Here is a 19,762-nt window from a genome sequence, read left to right as displayed (position 1 = left end):
GGACTGAGGGCAAGAAAGGGACAGACACACAGAAGAGATGGATCCCACCTAGCAAGACAGGCAGATGTAGTGGGCTTCTCCATTAGCCGCAGGGTCCTTGGCCCTTCAAAATTTAATAGTTGGAAAGAGCTCAGCAACGTTTTGGGTCCAGATTATCTATAAGAATCTAGGGATTGTCCTCAGTGTGGGAGGAGTGTGGGAGATAATTGGAATGCCACACGTGGGCTGAATGTAGATTTAGCCCCCAGGTGGTCTGGTTGGACTTGAATAGCTCTCTGAGCAGTGGAGCAGCACCCTATAACTTTTGCAGGCACCTCCCTTCTCAGGGGATCCTCCCAGCCTCTTTCTAATTTAAGGCTGAGGCACATGCTACCCCCTACCCCTTTTCCTGTACCCTATAGGCTGCCCATTTGAATGCTCAAGAGACTGTTTTGGAAGAAGCAAACCCTGAAGGGACACAGACTGTTTCTTTCTTTGTTTTTGTTTGTGTGTGTGTGTGGGGGGGGGGGGGCTTTTTTTAAAGGATTTTATTTATTTGAAAGAGAGAGAGAGCACAGTGTGAAGGAGCAGAGGGAAAGGGAGTAGCAGCCTCCCGGCTGAGCAGGGAGCCTGAAACAGGGCTTGATTCCAGGATACTAGGATCATGACCTGAGCCGAAGGCAGACGCCTAACTGACTGAGCCACCCAGGCACCCCCACAGACTGACTGACTTTCTTTCTTTCTTTCTTTCTTTCTTTCTTTCTTTCTTTCTTTCTTTCTTTCTTTTTCTTTCTTTTTTCTTTCTTTCTTTTTTTCTTTCTTTTTTCTTTCTTTTTTCTTTCTTTCTTTCTTTCTTTCTTTCTTTCTTTCTTTCTTTCTTTCTTTCTTTCTTTCTCTTTTTTCTTGATTTTATTTATTTATTCATGAGAGAGAGAGAGAGAGAGAGAGGGCAGAGACATAGCCAAAAACCAGGCTCCCTGTGGGGAGACCCATGCAGGACTCCATCTCAGACCCCAGGATCAAACCTGAGCCAAAGGCAGAGGCTCAACCACTGAGCCACCCAGGTGCCCCCAGACTGTGTTTTTTTGTTTTTGTTTTTTTGTTTTTTTGTTTTTTGCATTTCTGCTCTACCCATTCTAAGGCTCCCTGCGGGTAGGTATATAGGGGCTCTAAGTGACAGAGATGAGGCAGAGGTAGCAGTAAGGTGGGAAGAGGAGCTCCCCACTGCAGGCAATCATCCCAGAGATTTGTCCTGTGTTTTGGCCCAAATTTCATGTGCTGCTTCCTTTTCCCAGCTTGTTTACTTTTATCTCTTCTGCACTCTTTTATTTGTCCACTCAGTAAACCTTGTTGACCATTTCCTGTGGCCAGGATTTTGTCCCAGATGAAAACTCACTTTGAATGAGGACTGAGACACAATCTTCTCTGTCACGGAGGTCACATTCTAGGTCAGTTTCAAAACAGAATGAGCTTTATGCTCACTGGGGGTAAGCAGGGGTGTGGTTTGGGAGCCCAGGTGTTGGGGGCTGAGTGGACCTAAGAGGGTAGGGTAGAGGTCAGGGAAATCTCCCAAAAGAGGAGGGAAGTGGTGCTGGTTTCTGCTCAGGTTGTCAGATGAAATACAGGACCCTTGTATTTAATGCAGTATTTATGACATAATTTTCTTAAAACAATTGTTACTTATCTGAGATCCAGATTTGACTGGGCATTGTGTTATTTTCATTTGCTGAATCTGTCAACCCTAGTTTCCTGATGAAGATATAGGAGTTAGCTGAGTAAATAGAGGGACAGGAGGGAAGAACATTCCTCTAGAGGGAACAGCATGTGTAAAGTTGGAGGTGGGGGTCCCCATACTTCACCGAAGGAACTGAATATTGTTCCTTGCAGAGGGGGAGGAGTAGAGAGAATGCACCACACTGGCACATCTGTCGAGTATGTACTAAGGTCTAGGCCCATGGTGCTCACACAGGGTGCTCTTCTGAGCCAGATGGAAACAGCTTTGGCTCTCAGAGAGCTCATGGTTCAACTGAGAGGCAGTGAGGTTGGGCAAGAGGACAGGCACTGTGGAAGTTATAGCTGGCAGGCACCAGCTTGGCTGGGAGGTCATTAAAGGCCTCTCTCAGGAGATGACAATATGCTGAAGGATGAGGAGACAGGGATGCTGAGGGCTGGGGAATGAATGTTCTAGACTAAGGAAATAGCATAATGGAGGGCCTAAAGTAAAAAAAAAATAAAATACACAGTGGGTCCTGGATACTGAAATGTGGCCAGAGGGGCCAGGGCCCTGAGGAGAAGCGGGTGCAGAGGAGGAGTTTGGAGAAGTGAGCAAGTGATCACACTGGAAGGAATTTGGGCTGGATCCTGAAAGCAATGGGAGCCATTGAAGGAGTTGAAAGCAGGCAGGGTGGCATACCCAGCTTTGTGTTCTTAAAGGTGATTCATGCTGAAGAGAAGAGGGCGGATGGGTAGTGTGGGGGCAGAGAGAATGAGGGGGATGAGGGAGGGGGCTCCTGCAGACGTCCAGGGCGGACAAGTTGGTGGCTTGGGCCTGCGTGATGGTGGTGGAGATGGAGAGAAGGAGAGATGGATCCAGGCTGTGTTGAGGAGGAAGACTTGGCAGGGCTGGGTTATCCGGCACTGGGAAGTGAGGGGGCGGGAGGAGCAGGCGTGACTCAAAGCTTCTGGTTTGGACAGATGGGAGGACGGTGGCACCACTTGCTGAGCTGAGCTGGGGACTTGAGAGGTTTGGGGGTGGCAAATTGACAGGGTTCAGGTTTGCACATGGAGAAGGTGAAGAAACTGGTGACGGCCATTGGAGGAGGGGAGCCTGGCAGAGCTGTGTTCAAATCTCTCTTCTCCCACTTGGCTGTGTGGCCTTGGTCAATGACTTTCCCCCTCCTTGCCTTACTTTTCTCATCTGTACCCTGGAATGATGTGGGAAGTCTGTCCTCAGAGTTCCTGAGGGTGTGGTGAGCAGCCTCCAAGATACCCAGTGATCCCCACCTCCTGGTACTCACGTCCTTGTGTGGTGCCCTCCCACACTGTAAAAGGGTTGGTTTGTGAGACTGAGAGACTACACGTATGTTACTTTGAAGGCTACATTATAAAAGACATCGTGGCTTCAGGCTTTTCTTTCTTAGATCACTCCCGCTGGGGGCTAACCCAGCTGCCATGCTGTTGGGAGAGGCTCAGGTGAAGAGGGGCCACTGCTTCCTGCTAAAAACTACCTGAGTGATCTTGGAAGTGGATTCTCCAGTGCCAGCCAAACCTTCCGCTGACTGCAGCCCCAGCTGACATCTAGACTGTAAGATTTTCTACCTAAACTACTTCTAACTTCTTGACCCATAGAAACTATGAGATAAGAAATGTTTATGTTTTGAGCCCCCTACATTTGGGGCTGATTAATTATGTGGCAATAGAGAACTGATCCAGAAGGCAGAAACACTCAGCACAGTGCCTGGCACATAGTAGGGGCCATAGAATATGCAGCATCTGTAGGTGGAGTTCAGGAGAGAGGCTGGGGCTGGAGGTATTGATCTGGGAATCTTTTGGCTTAGAGATAATAATGGACTCCGTGGAGGTGGCTGAGCCAGTCCACAGAAATGGGTAGACAGGAGAGGATGGCCTTGGCCAGAAACCTGGGCAGAAGGGGCTGGTAGAGCAAGAGGAGGAGCATCTCCATGAATCTGAGAGGAAGGAGGGAAACTGGAACAAGCCATAGGAAGAGGCTATCTCCTGGAGGATGTGGTCACAGTATCACTACAGGGAGGCCTGAGTGAGGGAGAACTGAGGAGGATCTTTCAGATTCAGCAACAGATTCCTGGTGGCCCCACAAGAGCTATTTAGGTGGAGAGATTGAGGCCAGATTGAATATTGTGGGTTGGGGTGTCAGTATAAACACTTTCCACCCCCAACTCCCAAACCAAGATGGTTTACAGGAGAACCCTATAGAAAATCCAAACTACAGAAAATCTCAGTCTTATATAAGCTGTAGAGTGAATAGACAATCTTTTTTTTTTTTAAAGATTTTATTTATTTATTCATAAGAGACATGGAGAGAGAGGCAGAGACATAGGCAGAGGGAGAAGCAGGCTCCATGCAGGGACCCTGATGTGGGACTCAGTCCTAGGACCCCAGGATTACAACCTGAGCCAAAGGCAGTTGCTCAACCACTGAGCCACCCAGGGGCCCTAATACTCAATCTTTGATTTTTTTGAGCTCCTGTAACTGTGACAGCAAAACCAGACAAGGAGAGAACAGGGGAGGAAATTAGCAGGCATATTTCATTCATAGATATGAATGCAAAAACTCTAAATAAAATATTAGCAATGCAACCTAGCAGTATATTGAAAAAATAACACATCACCAAAGGTGTGTTGATTCCAGGAATGTGTAGACAGTTTAATAAAACAAAATCCACCATTGGATAAGGGGGAAAAATATCATATTTGATAAAGTACAGCACCCATTCCTAATAAAGCAGAATAGTGCTTCCTTACCCTCATAAAAGGTATCTATTAAAAATCTATGACGGGGATCCCTAGTTGGCTCAGCGGTTTAGTGCCTGCCTTTGGCCCAGGGGGTGGTCCTGGAGTCCCTAGATCGAGTCCCTGGATTGAGTGCCATGTCGGGCTCCCGGCATGGAGCCTGCTTCTCCCTCCTGTGTCTCTGCCTCTCTCTCTCTCTGTCTACCATAAATAAATAAATAAATAAATAAATAAATAAATAAATAAATAAATAAATAAATAAATCTTAAAAAAAATAAAAATAAAAAACTATGACAAACACTATCTTTAAGGGTAACATATTAGAAACAGTCAAGAACAAGATAGAAATCCCCACTGTCATCATTGTTGTTCAACAGCATGCTGAAGATTTTAGTCAGTGCAGTAAAAAACAAGAGACAGGAAATAAAGGCTGGACAGGGAGATGCTAAATGTAATTACTTGCAGACTCTATGATTATTTAACAGAAAATTCAAGAGAGGCTATGAACTTATTAGAATTAAAAAAAGAGTTCAAGTTTGCTGAATATAATATTATTATATAAAAACCAACCACATTTCAGTAATCAATATATTAGAAAATATGGATTTGAAAATATAATTTATAATAGCAATAAACACTACAAGAGATACATGGGAATAGTTCTGAGAAAACTGACAAAATTAATTCCTCTATTTTTAATTGAGGAAACAGAAACCCTATAAAGGGAAATAACTCTTCTAAGGACACTGGTATACCAAGAGGCAGTTCTGGATTTTCAGTGGCACCAAATCCTGAAAATCTGAGTGCTGGGTAATTTTGGTATTGTTTTTCTTGTTTAAAAACTATAAACTCATCATATTTTCTGATTATAAATTCAGTTACCTATGCATTCTAGAAAGTACAGAAAATTCAGAAGCACATTAAAATAAACCACTAACATTCCCATCCTAGTACCTGGATAATATGATCAATGATTTGATCTATTTTCTTCAAAATTTTTGTCTATGTATATTTGTATTTTATTTATTTATTTATTTATTTATTTATTTATTTATTTATTTATTTATTTATTTTTATTCACGAGAGACACACAGAGAGACAAAGACAGAGAAGCAGGCTCTCTGCAAGGAGCCCATGTGAGACTCGATCCCAGACCCTGGGATCATGCCCTGAGTGAAAGGCAGACGCTCAATCACTGAGCTACCCAGGCATCCCATATTTGTATTTTTAAATATAAAGTTAGGATTATACCACATATACCACTTTGTGCATGGCTTATTTTCATACATATTTTCCTGTATCCTCATCTGGTCTTTTTGAGTATGATAATATAGCACTAAATCATGTTCATGAAGCATATGCCATTCATTTAATCTATCGATTTGGGTTTTCAGAGAAAAACCAAATTATCAGATGACTGTGATGATCATGCTGATAAAAGTTAAACCCCACAGGTACCTGGGTGGCTCAGTCAGTTAGGCATCTACCTTCCGCTTGGGTCCTGATCCTCAGGTCCTGGGATTGAGCCCAGTACTGGACTCCTTGTTCTGCTGGGGCCCTGCTTCCCCTTCTGCCTGCCGTGCTCTTCAAATAAATAAAATCTTTAAAAAACCCCAACAGTTTAACTCCAGAGCCAACCCAGGCACATGTATACATGAAACACAGGTGAGTTCCTAGAGCCACGGGTTATCCTGGTGGAGAAGGGAAAAGGACAAAACCAACATCATTTACCTGGTCCTACCTGAAAGGGGACAGAGATCTGGTTAGCGGGAATAGAATGGGATTTGGAAGGAGTCTATGCCTGCCCACCAGTTAGCTCTGAGACTTCAGGTAATCTCCTAGCCTCTGCAACCTTGGCTTCTGTAGTGGTGGACTGAGGACAATACTGGCGCCAGCCTCACCAAGGGCCAGCTTCTTCCTGAGGCTTCCAGCCTCAGGGCCTTTGCACCGGTCATTTTCTTTGCTGAAGCCAGCTCCGCCCTACTCCCCGCCTGCCCTTCCCTACCCTGCCCAGCAGGCTAGATGGGCGATATCACAGGGTGGCTTGCCCACCCCCCCAGGTGCTCTGGCCACAGGCTGGGCGTCCAGGTCCTGGCCGCCACCCCGCGCGAGGCAGAGGCCCCTCCTCTCGCTCACCGTCAGCACTTAGAATTACAACTTGTCATTATTTTGTCTCCTGCCTGTTTGCTTGGGTCTTGCCTGTCTTCCCCTCCCTTCCGTCTTGGTGGCCGCTGTACACGGCCGGGGCCCCATACGCGTTGGGGAAACAGCAGGAACAGCGGGGAGGACCCGCGTCGGAGGCCGCAGGGAGAAGTGCGGGGGGTTGGGCTGATTCCAAACTGCGGCGGGGGGCGGGGCGCAGGGGGCGGGCTCGGGGGCGGGGCCTCGGCGCCTCGGGGGCGGGGCCTCCGGGATTGCGGCCGAGCCAGCCTGACCGCTCGGCCCCGGCTGCGCCCGGCTGAGCTCCTCCGGCCTTCTTGGCCCTCCGGCCTCCCGCCCGCGCCGCCGTTAGGGGGCGCCCGCGCTTGCGGCGCCGCGGCTCTGCTGGGAAGGCGCCGCCCGCGCCCGGCGGCAGGAGCCGCAACTCCGGGCGCGGGCTCAGTCGTCCGCTCTGCCGCCGCCGCCGCCGTCGCCGCCGCCGCCGCCGCCGCCGCCGCCGCCGCCGGGCGCAGGCTCGCTCGTCCTCGCGCTCCCGCTCTCCGGCCGCCGCGTCTCCGGGCCGGGCAGCTGCCGCCGCCGCGCAGTGAGTGGGGGCGGGCCCGGGGCTCGGGGGCCCGGGGGCTCGGGGGCTCGGGGGCCCGGGGCTCGGGAGGGCCGGCCACAGGAGAAGCCCGCGCGGAGCGGCCGGGATCCGGGCGGTGGCGGGCCGCGCCGAGGGCACCGCGGGGAGCCGGGGCGGCGCGCTCCGGGGCTGGCACGAGCCCGCGGCCGGGGGGCCGGAGGCCGGGGCCGGGCGGCCGGGCTGGGGCGGGGCCGGGCGCTTCGGGGGCCCCGGGCTCGCGTCGCCGGGGCGCGCCCCCCGCCCGGGCCCGGAGAGCATCTCGTGCCCCGCCCGGGCCGGGTGCGGTGGGGGGTGGGGGTCTTGGCTGTGGGGCAGCAGCGAAGCGTGGCCCGGACCGGGACACATCGACTTTTGCCCGAAAAGGATTGTTTTAGGGGGTGGCGCCTATTAGCCACCAATTGCCCTAATTCAAAGGCTATGGCAGGGCTTCTGAACCCAGCTCTAGGGCATTTTCTGCCCCCCCCGCCCCCCGAGACGACCCTGTGAGTGCAGCTGAGTCCCTTACGCTCGGAGGTGTGTGTCTTGGCGTTTCCAGTGGTGGACGTCGGAGGTGATAGATGACCGCGGTGATGGGGAGCCCCGAGGCACCTGCCAGGCTGGCGGCGGTGGAGGCTGTGCCTGAGGGTGTGGGACAGCAGAAACGAAAACAGATCCTCTGGATATTCTGCTGAAGTTGTCACGTTTCTTCTGTTCCAGTATAGTTCTGGACCAAGTTGATAAAAATCCGATTTTAGGACTTTGTGATAGAAGAGGTTTGAGTGACAGGCGGACCCCCCCCGCCCCCCCCCGCCCCGTGACCTGGCTTGGCCAAGAATGTTTGGGGTGGGCCCAGGTATCTCCTACCCTTTTTCCCCCTCGTCTGGCTTGCTTGCTTGCTTATTTATTTATTTATTTAACTTATTTATCTACCTATCTAGTTATTATTTATTTATTTGTTTGTTTGTTTATTTATTTATTTCCCCCTGCCACAGATGCCCAGGTGCGATCTCAGAATAGGAAGAGAGCTAGTAGCACAGCAGTTAGCACAGGCCCGATCCCAAGATTGATGTTTTCAAATGAACAAATATGTAGCTAAGGAAAAGGAAAAATCGTTTTATCTGCAGGGTTGGTAGTTGGGAGAGAACTTGTTCTTTGGTCGAGAACTGCCGGTCCATGCCAGTATTTCATTTTACGTGATGCCGATAGATACGAAGCGTTGAGTTGGTGAGGACTGCCATCGATGCCATTCCCGAGATGTGTGTGATTCACATTTTCACAAGTCATGTTTTACTCAAGGCATTAGTACATAAAGGAATCCTAGGGTGAATCCGTCTATGGGTCCCTCAGTATTATCTCGGATTTTGGTATTTAGAGTCTATTTTAAAATGGAATATGCATATTTATCTGGATGGGGCTTTACCTTATAGATAATCCTGAGTCATGCTTTAGAGAAGTCCCTTCTGTGATCAAGAGCTCAGATATCTGGTGGTCTCTATAAAAGCTGGTTGCTCCCCTTTACCTGTAATTAATTCTCCCTTCTGGAGCTCTGGAGAAAGGAGGACCTGGGGAGATTGGAAGCAAACTAAGAGGCCTTTTCTCCCATATATTTTTTTCTGTTTCCATGCCAGGGCTGTAAATTACTCGTGCTCACACTCCTGAAGTTTCTCAATTTACCAACCCAAATTTCGTTTATGCTACCACCACTAGTATCTTCACGTTTGTGTAATACTTGCCAGTTAGCACATGGTTTCCTAGTCATGATCTTGCTTATTTTCTTTTTCTGCAAAGAAGCTGGACTTAAAGAGGGATTTCCTCGGGGGTCTCATGATGAATAAAAGGAGTAGAAGTGGGATGCAGAGGCTCGCTGGTCATCAGTTCTCTTTTCCTCTGCACTGGCTTGCATGTGACTTCAGAACCCTAGTCCTGATCTTTTAGGACTAGGACCCTGTAGGCTGGTTGTTTCCTTTTGTGTTACGCCTGTATGGTATCATTATGATTGGGAAGGTGGTATTATACTATTTTATTTTGTAGAAACTGAGGATAAGAGGTATGTTTTGATTTTGTGGCTATTTGTGACAACTCTTTAGTATTAAGGTCATTTTTTCAACCTAGACCTCGTTTCCTCTAGACTACATGGAGAGAGGAAGGAGAAAAAATAATTAATTTTAGGAAAAAACAATCTATTTTTGTGTTGGTAAGGACACCCTAACACCATAATCACTTTCTCCTTGTGTGCCTGGCTACTTGTGTCAGCCTATATGTGAAATGTTAACCCAGAAGATTCCTTTAGATGTCGCTGAACTCATTCCTATAAAAAGTATTTCATTTTCAAACTCCTATGTTTCAAGAACTGAGGAGTTCCATACAAATGGAATTTTGAGGTATGTATAGATGGAATTTATTGAGTCTTCTTTTCTGAATGCCAGACACAAAGATTTCCGTAGAAAGGCATTTTACAGGGGTTACCTAGAAACTTTGGGAAGGCAGTAATTACAGGTTTTTATTATTTATCCGAGTTTGGAGGTGTGCATTCTGATGGATAAGTTGTTATATAGAAGTAGGAATTTTGCTTGTGAGAATGCTTAGTTTTAGTCTGTAGCAGAAATGATAAACCCAGAATATTTATGTAGAATTAGTTCATCATAACCAAAAGCTTGATTGCTTGCAGTTCTGCAGTGATGAGGAGAATGGTCTAGGTTCTTAGGTAAGTTATTAACTTGTTGGATTGTGGATTTTTCAGATTTGCTAGTTTAGAAAATTGTTAGCAGTTTCTTTTAAGGCTTTTATAAATTCTTTAGTGTGTGTTTTCCTTCGCTTAATTATCTGCTAACATTATTCTGTCAGAATTTACACATTAGTCATAATTAACCTTTGAAGCTTAAGTGTGGGTGAATTTTCAGTACTGTTTTATATTCTTTGGGAATGGTCAGCCAGTTGTTTCCACAAGAATTTTATTTGCTCTGTAGGTGAGATACTTTCAGGTAGGACTGATTTTCAAGGGTCAGAAGCCTTTCTTTGAACTTTATAATTGTGCTTGGTTGCATTTACAGTTGTTTAAAATGATCTTTAGTAAGGATAGTCACTTTATTTATTTATTTATTTTTAAAAATTTATTTATTTATGATAGTCACACACACAGAGAGAGAGAGAGGCAGAGACATAGGCAGAGGGCGAAGCAGGCTCCATGCACCAGGAGCCCGACGTGGGATTCGATCCCGGGTCTCCAGGATCGCGCCCTGGGCCAAAGGCAGGCGCTAAACCGCTGTGCCACCCAGGGATCCCTAGGATAGTCACTTTAAAGAAATAAGTTTTTCATTGTTACCCTCATAATCCCTATTCCTGGCAGATTTTCTGGAATATTAGATTTTTCTTTGTCTTCATCAAGTAAAACAGGCCCATTTGATACCCATTTCAAGATCTTCCTTCTGCTGCCTGTCTTGTGGTCATTTAACTTCTCATTGAACCCTCTATTGGAGACTGTGCCAGAAGAGAGAGAAGATGAAAAGCAAATGAATCATTTTCTAAATGTTAGCAGCTCTGAAAAATGATTTAGTAGAAGAGATTGACGCTATCCCAGAAATTCTTTCAGATTATGTTTTATTTCATTCATCTGTATTGTCTCTGAGATGTTCCTAATAGTCATCAGTTTAGAGGCTGATTATTCAGCTATTGGATGACCAGGAATCTAACTGCTTTTTTTTTGGTTTGTTTCTTGCAGTATCTAAGCATTAAGCATCCCCACAGAGGATGTTTAGAAGTAAGGAGTAGGGATAAAATTTAAACTGATCAATACTGTTTTTTCCCCTTAGGGCTCTTTAGTGAACAGTTTGGTTTTTTAAGACAGTTTAGTCATTGTTATTGGAAATGACTAATAGTAACTTTATTTTATTTTGAGTATTTGTATCTTATACACAAATGTAGGGAGGTTTTGGGGTGTTTTTAAAGAAACACGAACTTATATAGATTCCCATAATTGATTTCTTGAATTATTAAGCTTGGGTTTCATTACATCTTTGAATCGGAGCAGAACCTGGGCTTTTGCTGTGGAACAGACTCCAAGTCATCTAATTTTCTTTTTATGATTGTTTAAGAAGTTATCTTATTTTGGTTTAGCAGTAGAAAAGGGGGGAGAAAAGGATTAATAGTGGACAGACCTTGCATAACACCTGTAACATTGATGATGTCTGTTTTTTTCCTTTGTCTTTGGTCTCCCAGTTCTCATTTAACCATTTGGATATTCATGGATTGGAGTTCTTTACTTGAGACAGTGGTGCTTGTGAGTAGGTGCTTGCTTTTTTGCCTCAGGGGAATTTTTACAAGCCCATTGTGACTGCTCACTTAGACTTAGTTACTATTAAATTTATTTATAAATAAAATCCACCTGCTAGGGAGTCTATAGTTAATCCTTTCAGTTTCTTGTTTCCTGGATTCTGTTCTTTCAATTTCCACCCAAAGAGGGGATTTATAGAAGGATCTAGACTAGTTGTCAGAAAATCCAAGATCTTTTTTTTTTTTTTTTTGGTTAAAGATTTATTTATTTATTCATGAGAGACACAGAGAAGGAGAGGCAGACACACAGGCAAAAGGAGTAGCAGGCTCCATGCAAGAAGCCTGATGCGGACCCTATCCCCGATCCCTGGACCCCAGGATCACGCCCTGAGCCAAAGGCAGATGCCCAACCACTGAGCCACCCAGGCATCCCAGAAAATCCAAGTTCTTAATCCGTTACTTTCCAAACTGTGGGAACTTGAGCAAGTCATTTAATCTGCTTTTTTTCTATTTTGCATCTCTGAAATGGGGATGGTAATTCATGCACTGATTATTGTATCAGGAATGTTGTGGGAGAAAATTTATTTACATTTTAGAATATCTTTTTATTTAAATTTTGGAATCCCTTCTCTCAGGTTGTCCAGATATTCCTTCAGAGTTCTCCTGAGTGAGCTCTTCCTGAAGTCGCCCACTTGGAAGTGTTCTTGTTTTATCTTCCTGAAGGCCTCTGCTAGTCCATCCATTATGTAGCACTTTTCTGTACAGTTGTTGCATGTTGTTTTTCTTCACAGATAGAAAGCTCCATGAAGGCAAAGATTGTTTCTTTCTTATTTTTGTGTCTCTACATTGCACATCGTCCACCCACCCCGTTGACCTTTAATAAATGTTGGTTGAATTATTTTTGAGGCTGTCAGGAATGAATACTTTGGGTGATGGGAAGATACCAAAGATGAGTCTATTTCGGATGACTGGCCTTTTGAATTGCTCAGTTACTGATCTTTCTGTTGTATCGTAACTGAATCAGATGTTCATAATATAAATTGGTAAAGCCTGTTTTCTTGATTCTGTTTACTTCAAATACTATGAAGCAAGTCAGAGGAATGAAAGGTTGTCACAACCCCCCTGAATTTGACATTTGTTCTATTTCTCACCCTGTAGCATGTGGAGGTCTATCTATATCCAGCTGCTGAGTATGGAGAATTAAACCTGACGGCACGTTGTCTGGTCCACATTTTAGCTTGTTTTCTTTGAAGAATGTGCAAGGTGGAAAAATAGATGCTTCAGGCTCTGATTTCAGCCCATGCTGTGCTATGCAAATGTTCTCTACATGCCTGAGTGACCTTTTTGAGAAAGAGCCTTTGTGATCTTCTGTAGCCAGGGCCTGTTCTGGGAATAGTGTGCCAGATTTCTCTAAAAGTGGGAAAAGTGAATTTGTTCAAAGACCATATAAAAAGCCAGTGCTTTTCCTGGATAAATACCGATAAGTTCACGTTTCTTACTGTCTCTTGCCAGAGCTTTTGAAATTTGCTCTGCAGTTTGCTTTGCTGGTTGATTTGGAGAATGAAGTGTGTGAGAGGGGACTGACTAAAGCAATTCTGTAGCTGGGAAAGTGTTTAAGTGCTTTTGAATTGTAGATAAAAATAAATTCAAACTGGCATCATTAGTATCTGGGTGTTTATCAATGTCTTCAGGCTGGCTCTCCATAAATGCCGGCTGAATGACTGGCAACCAGATTTCAAAGGTTCTTTTTGTCCCAAATTGTGCTCTAATGATTTGGCATTTAAATTGTTTTCTATTTGTTTTGATTATTGTACAAAATGAAATCTATCGTTATTAAAAGCATAATTAGTGTTTTTTAATGTTATAAAAGAAATACCATTCTGATGTATTTCTCTTGGAAAGTGTACTGGTGTCTTGGGAGGTTTATGACTTTTAATGCTTTTACTGAGATGTTTGGTTGTGTAGCTGAAATGGATGAAAAAGAGTTCTCTTTCTCCCTTTCCTTAAATCACCTTTTTGATAAGGATCATTGTAGGTTTGCACCAGGATAAGCTTGTACAGTTAACCGTAATGTTCTCCTGTAGAAATTCTAAAAATTGAATTCCCAGAGAGGGTAGGTAGAATTTTTTTTTTTTTTTTTTTTTACAGATTTATTTATTTGTTCATGAGAGAGAGAGAGGCAGAGACACAGGCAGAGGGAGAAAGGATAGGTAGAAATTGAATGACTGGTGTACTTACTGGGCTCCTTCTCCTTCCCTAAGCATGGGATAATTTTTTTCTCTAAAGATCGTCAATCTCTCAGGCATGCGTAGACAGTCTTAAGAGGAACGCTATCCTCTCCAGGTCTTTGCCTTGTAGCCAGTTTTGGTTGAGTGAAGATGAGTAGTTACCCGATGCTTGGCCTGCTCTTTTGGGTGGAAGAATCATTCTGTTTTCGTAGTTACATGCTCTGTCATATGTCTTTTTCTCCCCCCAAGTTTCCCTGGAACCTGGGCTCCCCAAGACGCAGCGCTGGAGCAGATGGATAATGGAGACTGGGGCTATATGGTGAGATGCTTTTACAGATGCATTTTGAAGGCTGGCCAATAATTTTTGTGTCTTTCCCCCTTCTTCTGTATTCTTAGGTATAATGCATCTTCAAAGAATGAAAGTTATAAATTAGTATAACACCCTCTCCCCTCTTAATGAGTTTATTTTTGGGGTGTTTTTGTTTAGTTTGGTCTTTTTATGTAAGCAAAGTCAATATGAGCTCTCTAAGTGACTTTTTATAATCACTTACTTGAGAGAGATCATAATAATTTAAAGGTCTTCAAAGTATATCACTCTTAAAACCCTACATAGAGTAGTAACTGTTAAAATGGTCTAGTAGGTAATGGTACAGAGGATTTTTCTTGTGTTAGGAAAGTTGAAGTTTGAGAAGTTGCCACTTCTCCCACTTGTACTTTTTTTTTTTCCACTTGTACTTTTTTTTGAATGTGCTGGTCTTCCTATTTTACTTATCCTTTTTTTTTTCTTTTTTTTTTTTTACTTATCCTTTAATCAAAGAAATATTTCACTTGTCTAGTACCTGGAGTCCATCTGTCTTTATTTTTATTTTTTTCTTAAATATAATTTCTAAAAGGGAAGGTATGTATTATGTAGAGAAGGTAGCTTTTCAAAATTAAAAGCCAGATTGCAACATTAATGTTACAAAAGTGAATACAGTATCAGATTATAAAATTTTAAAGCTGCTGTTAGCCTTTGGGTATATAAGATTGTGTTGACTAGTATATTGTTATGTTAGTATTTGGCACTGTATTTTCCATGGAGAAATTATAAAGAGTAGGTCTGCACTAATTTTTATTTTTAAAATAAATTTTATGATTTGTTCCCCTTTTTTGAGTGGGAAAAATGAAAGAAGTATGTGTTAAATTGAATTAAGAAAAAGGAAATTCTCTTTTTTTTTTAATCAGAAAAAAACTTATATGGGTATATTTTAGCTTGGCTTTTCTCTTCCCATAGTATACTCTGACCTAAAAACTTCTCTATAGGTATTGGACCTGAAATTAAATGGCTTTGGAAGTCATGCTCTTCTTTTTTTAGTGTAAGGTTTTAATGAATTAGATTTACCCTTTTCCTATTGAAAGAAAGTATTAGATCCCTTTATCTGGGTAGGTTTATCATTGATAGTAAAGCTATTTTGTATTATAGGACTGCTAAATACATTATAGCCTGAAGGAATCTTTTGCTTGTTACTATTAATTTTTTTAGTTTGTCAAAGTTAGGATTTAAGAGATTTCAGATGACTGATCATTTTTTAAAAATTTCAGATGACTGACCCAGTCACGTTAAATGTAGGTGGACACTTGTATACAACGTCTCTGACCACACTGACGCGTTACCCGGATTCCATGCTTGGAGCTATGTTTGGGGGGGACTTCCCCACAGCTCGAGACCCTCAAGGCAATTACTTCATTGATCGAGATGGACCTCTTTTCCGATATGTTCTCAACTTCTTAAGAACTTCAGAATTGACCTTACCTTTGGATTTTAAGGAATTTGATCTGCTTCGGAAAGAAGCAGATTTTTATCAGATTGAGCCCTTGATTCAGTGTCTCAATGACCCTAAGCCTTTGTATCCTATGGATACTTTTGAAGAGGTTGTGGAATTATCTAGCACTCGGAAGCTTTCTAAGTACTCCAATCCAGTAGCTGTCATCATAACCCAATTAACCATCACCACTAAGGTCCATTCCTTACTAGAAGGTATCTCAAACTATTTCACGAAGTGGAATAAGCATATGATGGACACCAGAGATTGCCAGGTTTCCTTTACTTTTGGACCCTGTGATTATCACCAGGAAGTTTCTCTCCGGGTCCACCTGATGGAATACATTACGAAACAAGGTTTCACGATCCGCAACACTCGAGTGCATCACATGAGTGAGCGGGCCAACGAGAACACAGTGGAGCACAACTGGACTTTCTGTAGGCTGGCCCGGAAGACCGATGACTGATCTATAAGCCTGGGAGAAGTTCCTGGAAACTCACTTTCCAGGACATGGAAGAGACTTTTTTTTTTTTTTTTTAAATCACAGTGTGGGATTTTTTTTTTTTTTTTAATATTTGTATTTATTTGAAGGCATTGAGGACCAGAAGGAAGTTTTGTGCGTTAGCAGACTCCTCTATGTTTTGTTCCTTTTACCTTGAGTATGCATGTGCCTGTTTGGAGCCTCCAGATACCTTTTTTATAAAAAGAAGTATGAAAATCATTATGGTATATAATCTACTCTTAACAGAGCTTTTTTTATTACAGTGCTACAATGATTTCTGATTAAATGGTCCCTAACTCAACTAGAAGGCTAAAAATGCAGGAATGAAAGAATAAACAGAGTATTCATGATGCCTTTGAGAAAAATCAAAACATCATGTAGGGTGACCTAGTTTCCAAACCAATAAGAAGTATTGTAATATTAAAGGAAAACTGTTCCAATCATTTAAAAGTACTTGTTAAGTACTGCTTTTTACAGTTATGACAACTGTTTCTTTCTATGCATATAAATCAAGCAACCAAATATCTGTAGCCATGGAAATGTCTGACTAGAAATATTTATATTGGATTCTGAATACAAAATGTCCCTGTGGTAGAACTCTTACTTCTTATGCCTGGTGCAGTATAATTCCCAAGTGTACTGTCTACCAGAAGAAGAAAAAAAAACTAATAAAAAATGAAATATGAAAATTAGGTTTGTATTTGTTGATTATTATTACTTATGGGGGGGGGACATCATATTTCTTGCCTAAAGTATGTATTGTTTGGTTTATGTCCCAGTATATCCTGCTTATAACACCTTTGTATTTGACTCCAGAGGACTCAGTAGAACCTGAGGAGGCAGTTTATAGAATCTACTGTGTTACTGGAGCAGGAATGGATGGAATTAATCATCTTGTCTAAAAGAGTGCATATTCAAACAGGGAATCAAACAATTTGATAAATTTTTTTTCAAATAGGACTTACGTTGAAGATTTTTCTTCAGGAAGCCACTAATTGTCAGCACTGAATATGACCCTTTTGCTAGCTTTGCACTGAGCACAGGGACAAACTGGCTCTTTACTTTTTTCTCACAATATTATGGTGGCCCACAAATATATTTTATTATTATAGTTAAGTCTGTTTCTGAGGAGAAAAACTAAACTGCAGTGAGTGAAGGCTCTGGAACAGTTGGAGATACATATGTACTTTATTTTACTGTGGTCTTTATTTTGAATAGTTGCTTTGATTCTCTTTCTTGGAAGTTATAGGAAGGATTATGTTAGCTATAGTGAGACTTCCTAGTTGCTGGAACACTTTATAAAGTAAGTCATGTAATTTCTTCCCTGTTTTCTAAGGGAAGAGTGGAGTTTTGAGGCTGTGTGCCCTTTCCTTTTCTCTTCTACATGAGAGAATTCTGAAATTCTGTCTCTGAAAGGAGGATGAGAACACTTACCTATATCCATTTTTGCCCATGTCTCTCTGAAAATTTAAGATTTGACAAATGACCAATATCTAGAAACCTGTAATTACCCTGTTTTCACCATCTTCAACTAAACCATCTTCAGCCGTCTTCAAACTAAAATCCTATCATACTATTGGCAGGTTGCTGTGGTTTCATTAAATGGTGTGAAGTTATCTTTTTAGAAAATTGTCTGATACTTCAAATTGATTAGAGATTACCCCCCTCCTCCAAAAAAACATCCAGCCACTTATGTGTTGTTGAATTGGCAGAGATAGAAGCAAGACAGGATGATTTGGAAATGAAAATAATATTAGTTCTAAGGTTTTAAAAATTAAAATCTTATGGGGTCTCTTCCTTGCCCAGTTTACTGGAGAAAAGTTTGTTTTGGTCAATTTTCTTAGGTTTATTAATTGTTAACTAAGGGGCTCCTGGGTGGCTCAGTCAGTTGTTAGGCATCCAGTTTTTAATCTCAGGTCTTAATCTCAGGGTCGAGGGTTGCAACCCTGCATTGGGCTCCATGCTGGGTGAGGAGCTTACTTAAAAAAAAGAAGGAGAAGAAAAAAAGAAAAAATTAACTAAATGATTATTTTTATAAGTAAATTAGGAAAAGTAGCCAGCTGAGGTTTTTTTGCAACTTAATATGGTGGCATTTAGTTTTGAGTGTTTACTTGTGCAATATGAAAAATGTAGTTTGATTATATTTGGGTAATTTGAGACAATTATGTCTTTTTAAGAAAATTTTAAATCATTTTCCCTGCAAAATAGTTGATTTTCAAAAATTGATACTTAGTGGTATTCTCAGAGCTCTACATTTTATTTAGATTACTCCAAGAACAGGCACTTTTGGAGGAGGATTGTGTGTGCACATGTGTATATCCCTTTAAACCTTGGATAAATGTGTGCTAAATTAGACATAAATGATAACTAATGAATCTATTGACTTTTAGATCTAAAGCAAAACTGTGGTATTTAACAAAATAGATGCTACAAATGGATAGCACTACTTTATTTATTATGGGAAATTTTAAACATAATCAGAAGTAGAATAGTGCAAATACCCACGAACCCCTTGAATGACCCCATCTTCAGCTATTCACTCTCCCTTTTTCCTTCCATAGATTTTCATGAAGTAAATCACAGATGTTTCATCCATCCATTCAGATAATGACCCTCTTTAAAAAATATATACTTTAGGGGGTGCCTGGTTGGCTGAATTGGTAGAGCATGTGATTCTTGATCTTGGAGTTGTGAGTTCAAGTCCTACATTGGGTATAAAACTTACTTTATTATTTTTTTTAAGATAATAGGGCTATTATTATCCCCTGCTGAGTCAGGAGCCCGCCATGGAGCTTGATCCCAGGATCCAGAGCCAAAGGCAAACCCTTAACCATCTGAGCCACCCAGGCCGCCCTCAGAGCAAGTGAGCTTGCTTGCTTGCTTGCTTGCTTCCTTCCTTCCTTCCTTTCAATTTTATTTATTTATTTGAGAGACAGTGAGATAGCATAGAAAGCATGAACAGGGGAGGGGTATAGGGAAGAGGGAGAAACAGGTTCTCCACTGAGCAGGGAGCCTCCTGATGCAAGGCTCCATTCCAGGACCCCAGATTAGGACCTCTGAACCAAAAACAAAAGCAGATGCTTAATTGACCGAGTCACCCAGGCGCCCCTAGAGCTTACTTTAAAAACAACAACTATGTATATGTGTGTGTGTGTATATATATATATATTTTTTTGAAATATATAAAGTATATATGAAGTATACTTTAAAGTTGAATGCTATATATGCCATAGTTCATAGTCCCATGGTGGCGCCTCTTGAATGCTCTTCATTATTTCACAGCTTGGATCTCCAACTTTGTAATAGTGGTTTTATGTATTTCTCATAGGCAGGGTTCCCCTGTTTGTAGAAAAAAAAGTACATTGTTAAGACAATATTTCTGCCAGGATTAATGACTTTTACCTCCACATTAAGTTTTTAGTTTCAAAAAAGTAACATTACATAAGATTCTTAATTTTAAAAATTAGTTTTTTTAAATCTGTTTTGTGTGAACATATGGAGAAATATTTTTTCCAAAGGGCATCCTTCCTTTTCTCATGCAGATTTTAAATTGTGGATGCAGGTGGCCAATTAAGAAACAGCTTATCATTTGCTTTTGGAATTTAATACAAATAAAATGCTTGACTTTTTGAAGTTCTTTGAAGTTGAACATTAACCGCAAAGCAAGGACTCAGAAGATGAATTGGATAATTAAGGTTCTATGTAAGAGTAGGTTATTTCCCCTTGTTCACTAA

At 42.2% G+C, this 19,762-nt stretch overlaps 3 protein-coding genes across 28 annotated transcripts in view; 2 read left to right on the top strand and 1 right to left on the bottom strand.

Annotated features, from left to right (window-relative positions):
* The window catches only part of KCTD6 (potassium channel tetramerization domain containing 6), a 40,991-nt gene extending 24,271 nt beyond the window's left edge, over positions 1-16,720 (top strand). Inside the window, exons 1-4 of one of the 6 annotated variants that reach the window (XM_072785676.1) lie at positions 7,546-9,608; positions 11,443-11,503; positions 13,974-14,043; positions 15,306-16,720. In XM_072785676.1, the coding sequence (XP_072641777.1) occupies positions 14,017-14,043; positions 15,306-15,992 (714 nt within the window). In that variant the 5' untranslated portion in view covers positions 7,546-9,608; positions 11,443-11,503; positions 13,974-14,016 and the 3' untranslated portion in view covers positions 15,993-16,720. Of the gene's footprint in view, positions 1-3,147; positions 3,284-7,120; positions 7,210-7,545; positions 9,609-10,466; positions 11,504-13,973; positions 14,044-15,305 lie in introns of those variants that run through there. The other 5 variants (XM_072785675.1, XM_072785678.1, XM_072785673.1 and 2 more) reach the window with 5 other exon arrangements.
* Positions 1-19,762, top strand: part of PXK (PX domain containing serine/threonine kinase like) — a 141,228-nt gene that overhangs the window by 112,057 nt on the left and 9,409 nt on the right. For 2 of the 6 annotated variants that reach the window (XR_012011889.1, XR_012011886.1), the window contains one exon: positions 13,974-14,043. The gene's annotated coding sequence lies outside the window, so the exon portion shown is untranslated. Of the gene's footprint in view, positions 1-1,320; positions 1,428-3,104; positions 3,284-13,973; positions 14,044-19,762 lie in introns of all 6 variants that reach the window. The other 4 variants (XR_012011887.1, XR_012011885.1, XR_012011883.1 and 1 more) reach the window with 4 other exon arrangements.
* ACOX2 (acyl-CoA oxidase 2) overlaps positions 18,463-19,762 on the bottom strand; it is a 31,661-nt gene continuing 30,361 nt past the window's right edge. For all 16 annotated transcript variants that reach the window (XM_072785627.1, XM_072785631.1, XM_072785629.1 and 13 more), the window contains one exon: positions 18,463-19,367. In XM_072785627.1, the coding sequence (XP_072641728.1) occupies positions 19,305-19,367 (63 nt within the window). In that variant the 3' untranslated portion in view covers positions 18,463-19,304. The remainder of the gene's footprint in view (positions 19,368-19,762) is intronic.

Source organism: Canis lupus, chromosome 19, assembly GCF_048164855.1.
Source record: "Canis lupus baileyi chromosome 19, mCanLup2.hap1, whole genome shotgun sequence".
Lineage (NCBI taxonomy): Eukaryota > Metazoa > Chordata > Mammalia > Carnivora > Canidae > Canis > Canis lupus.
This window is presented reverse-complemented; position numbering and strand designations above follow the sequence as displayed.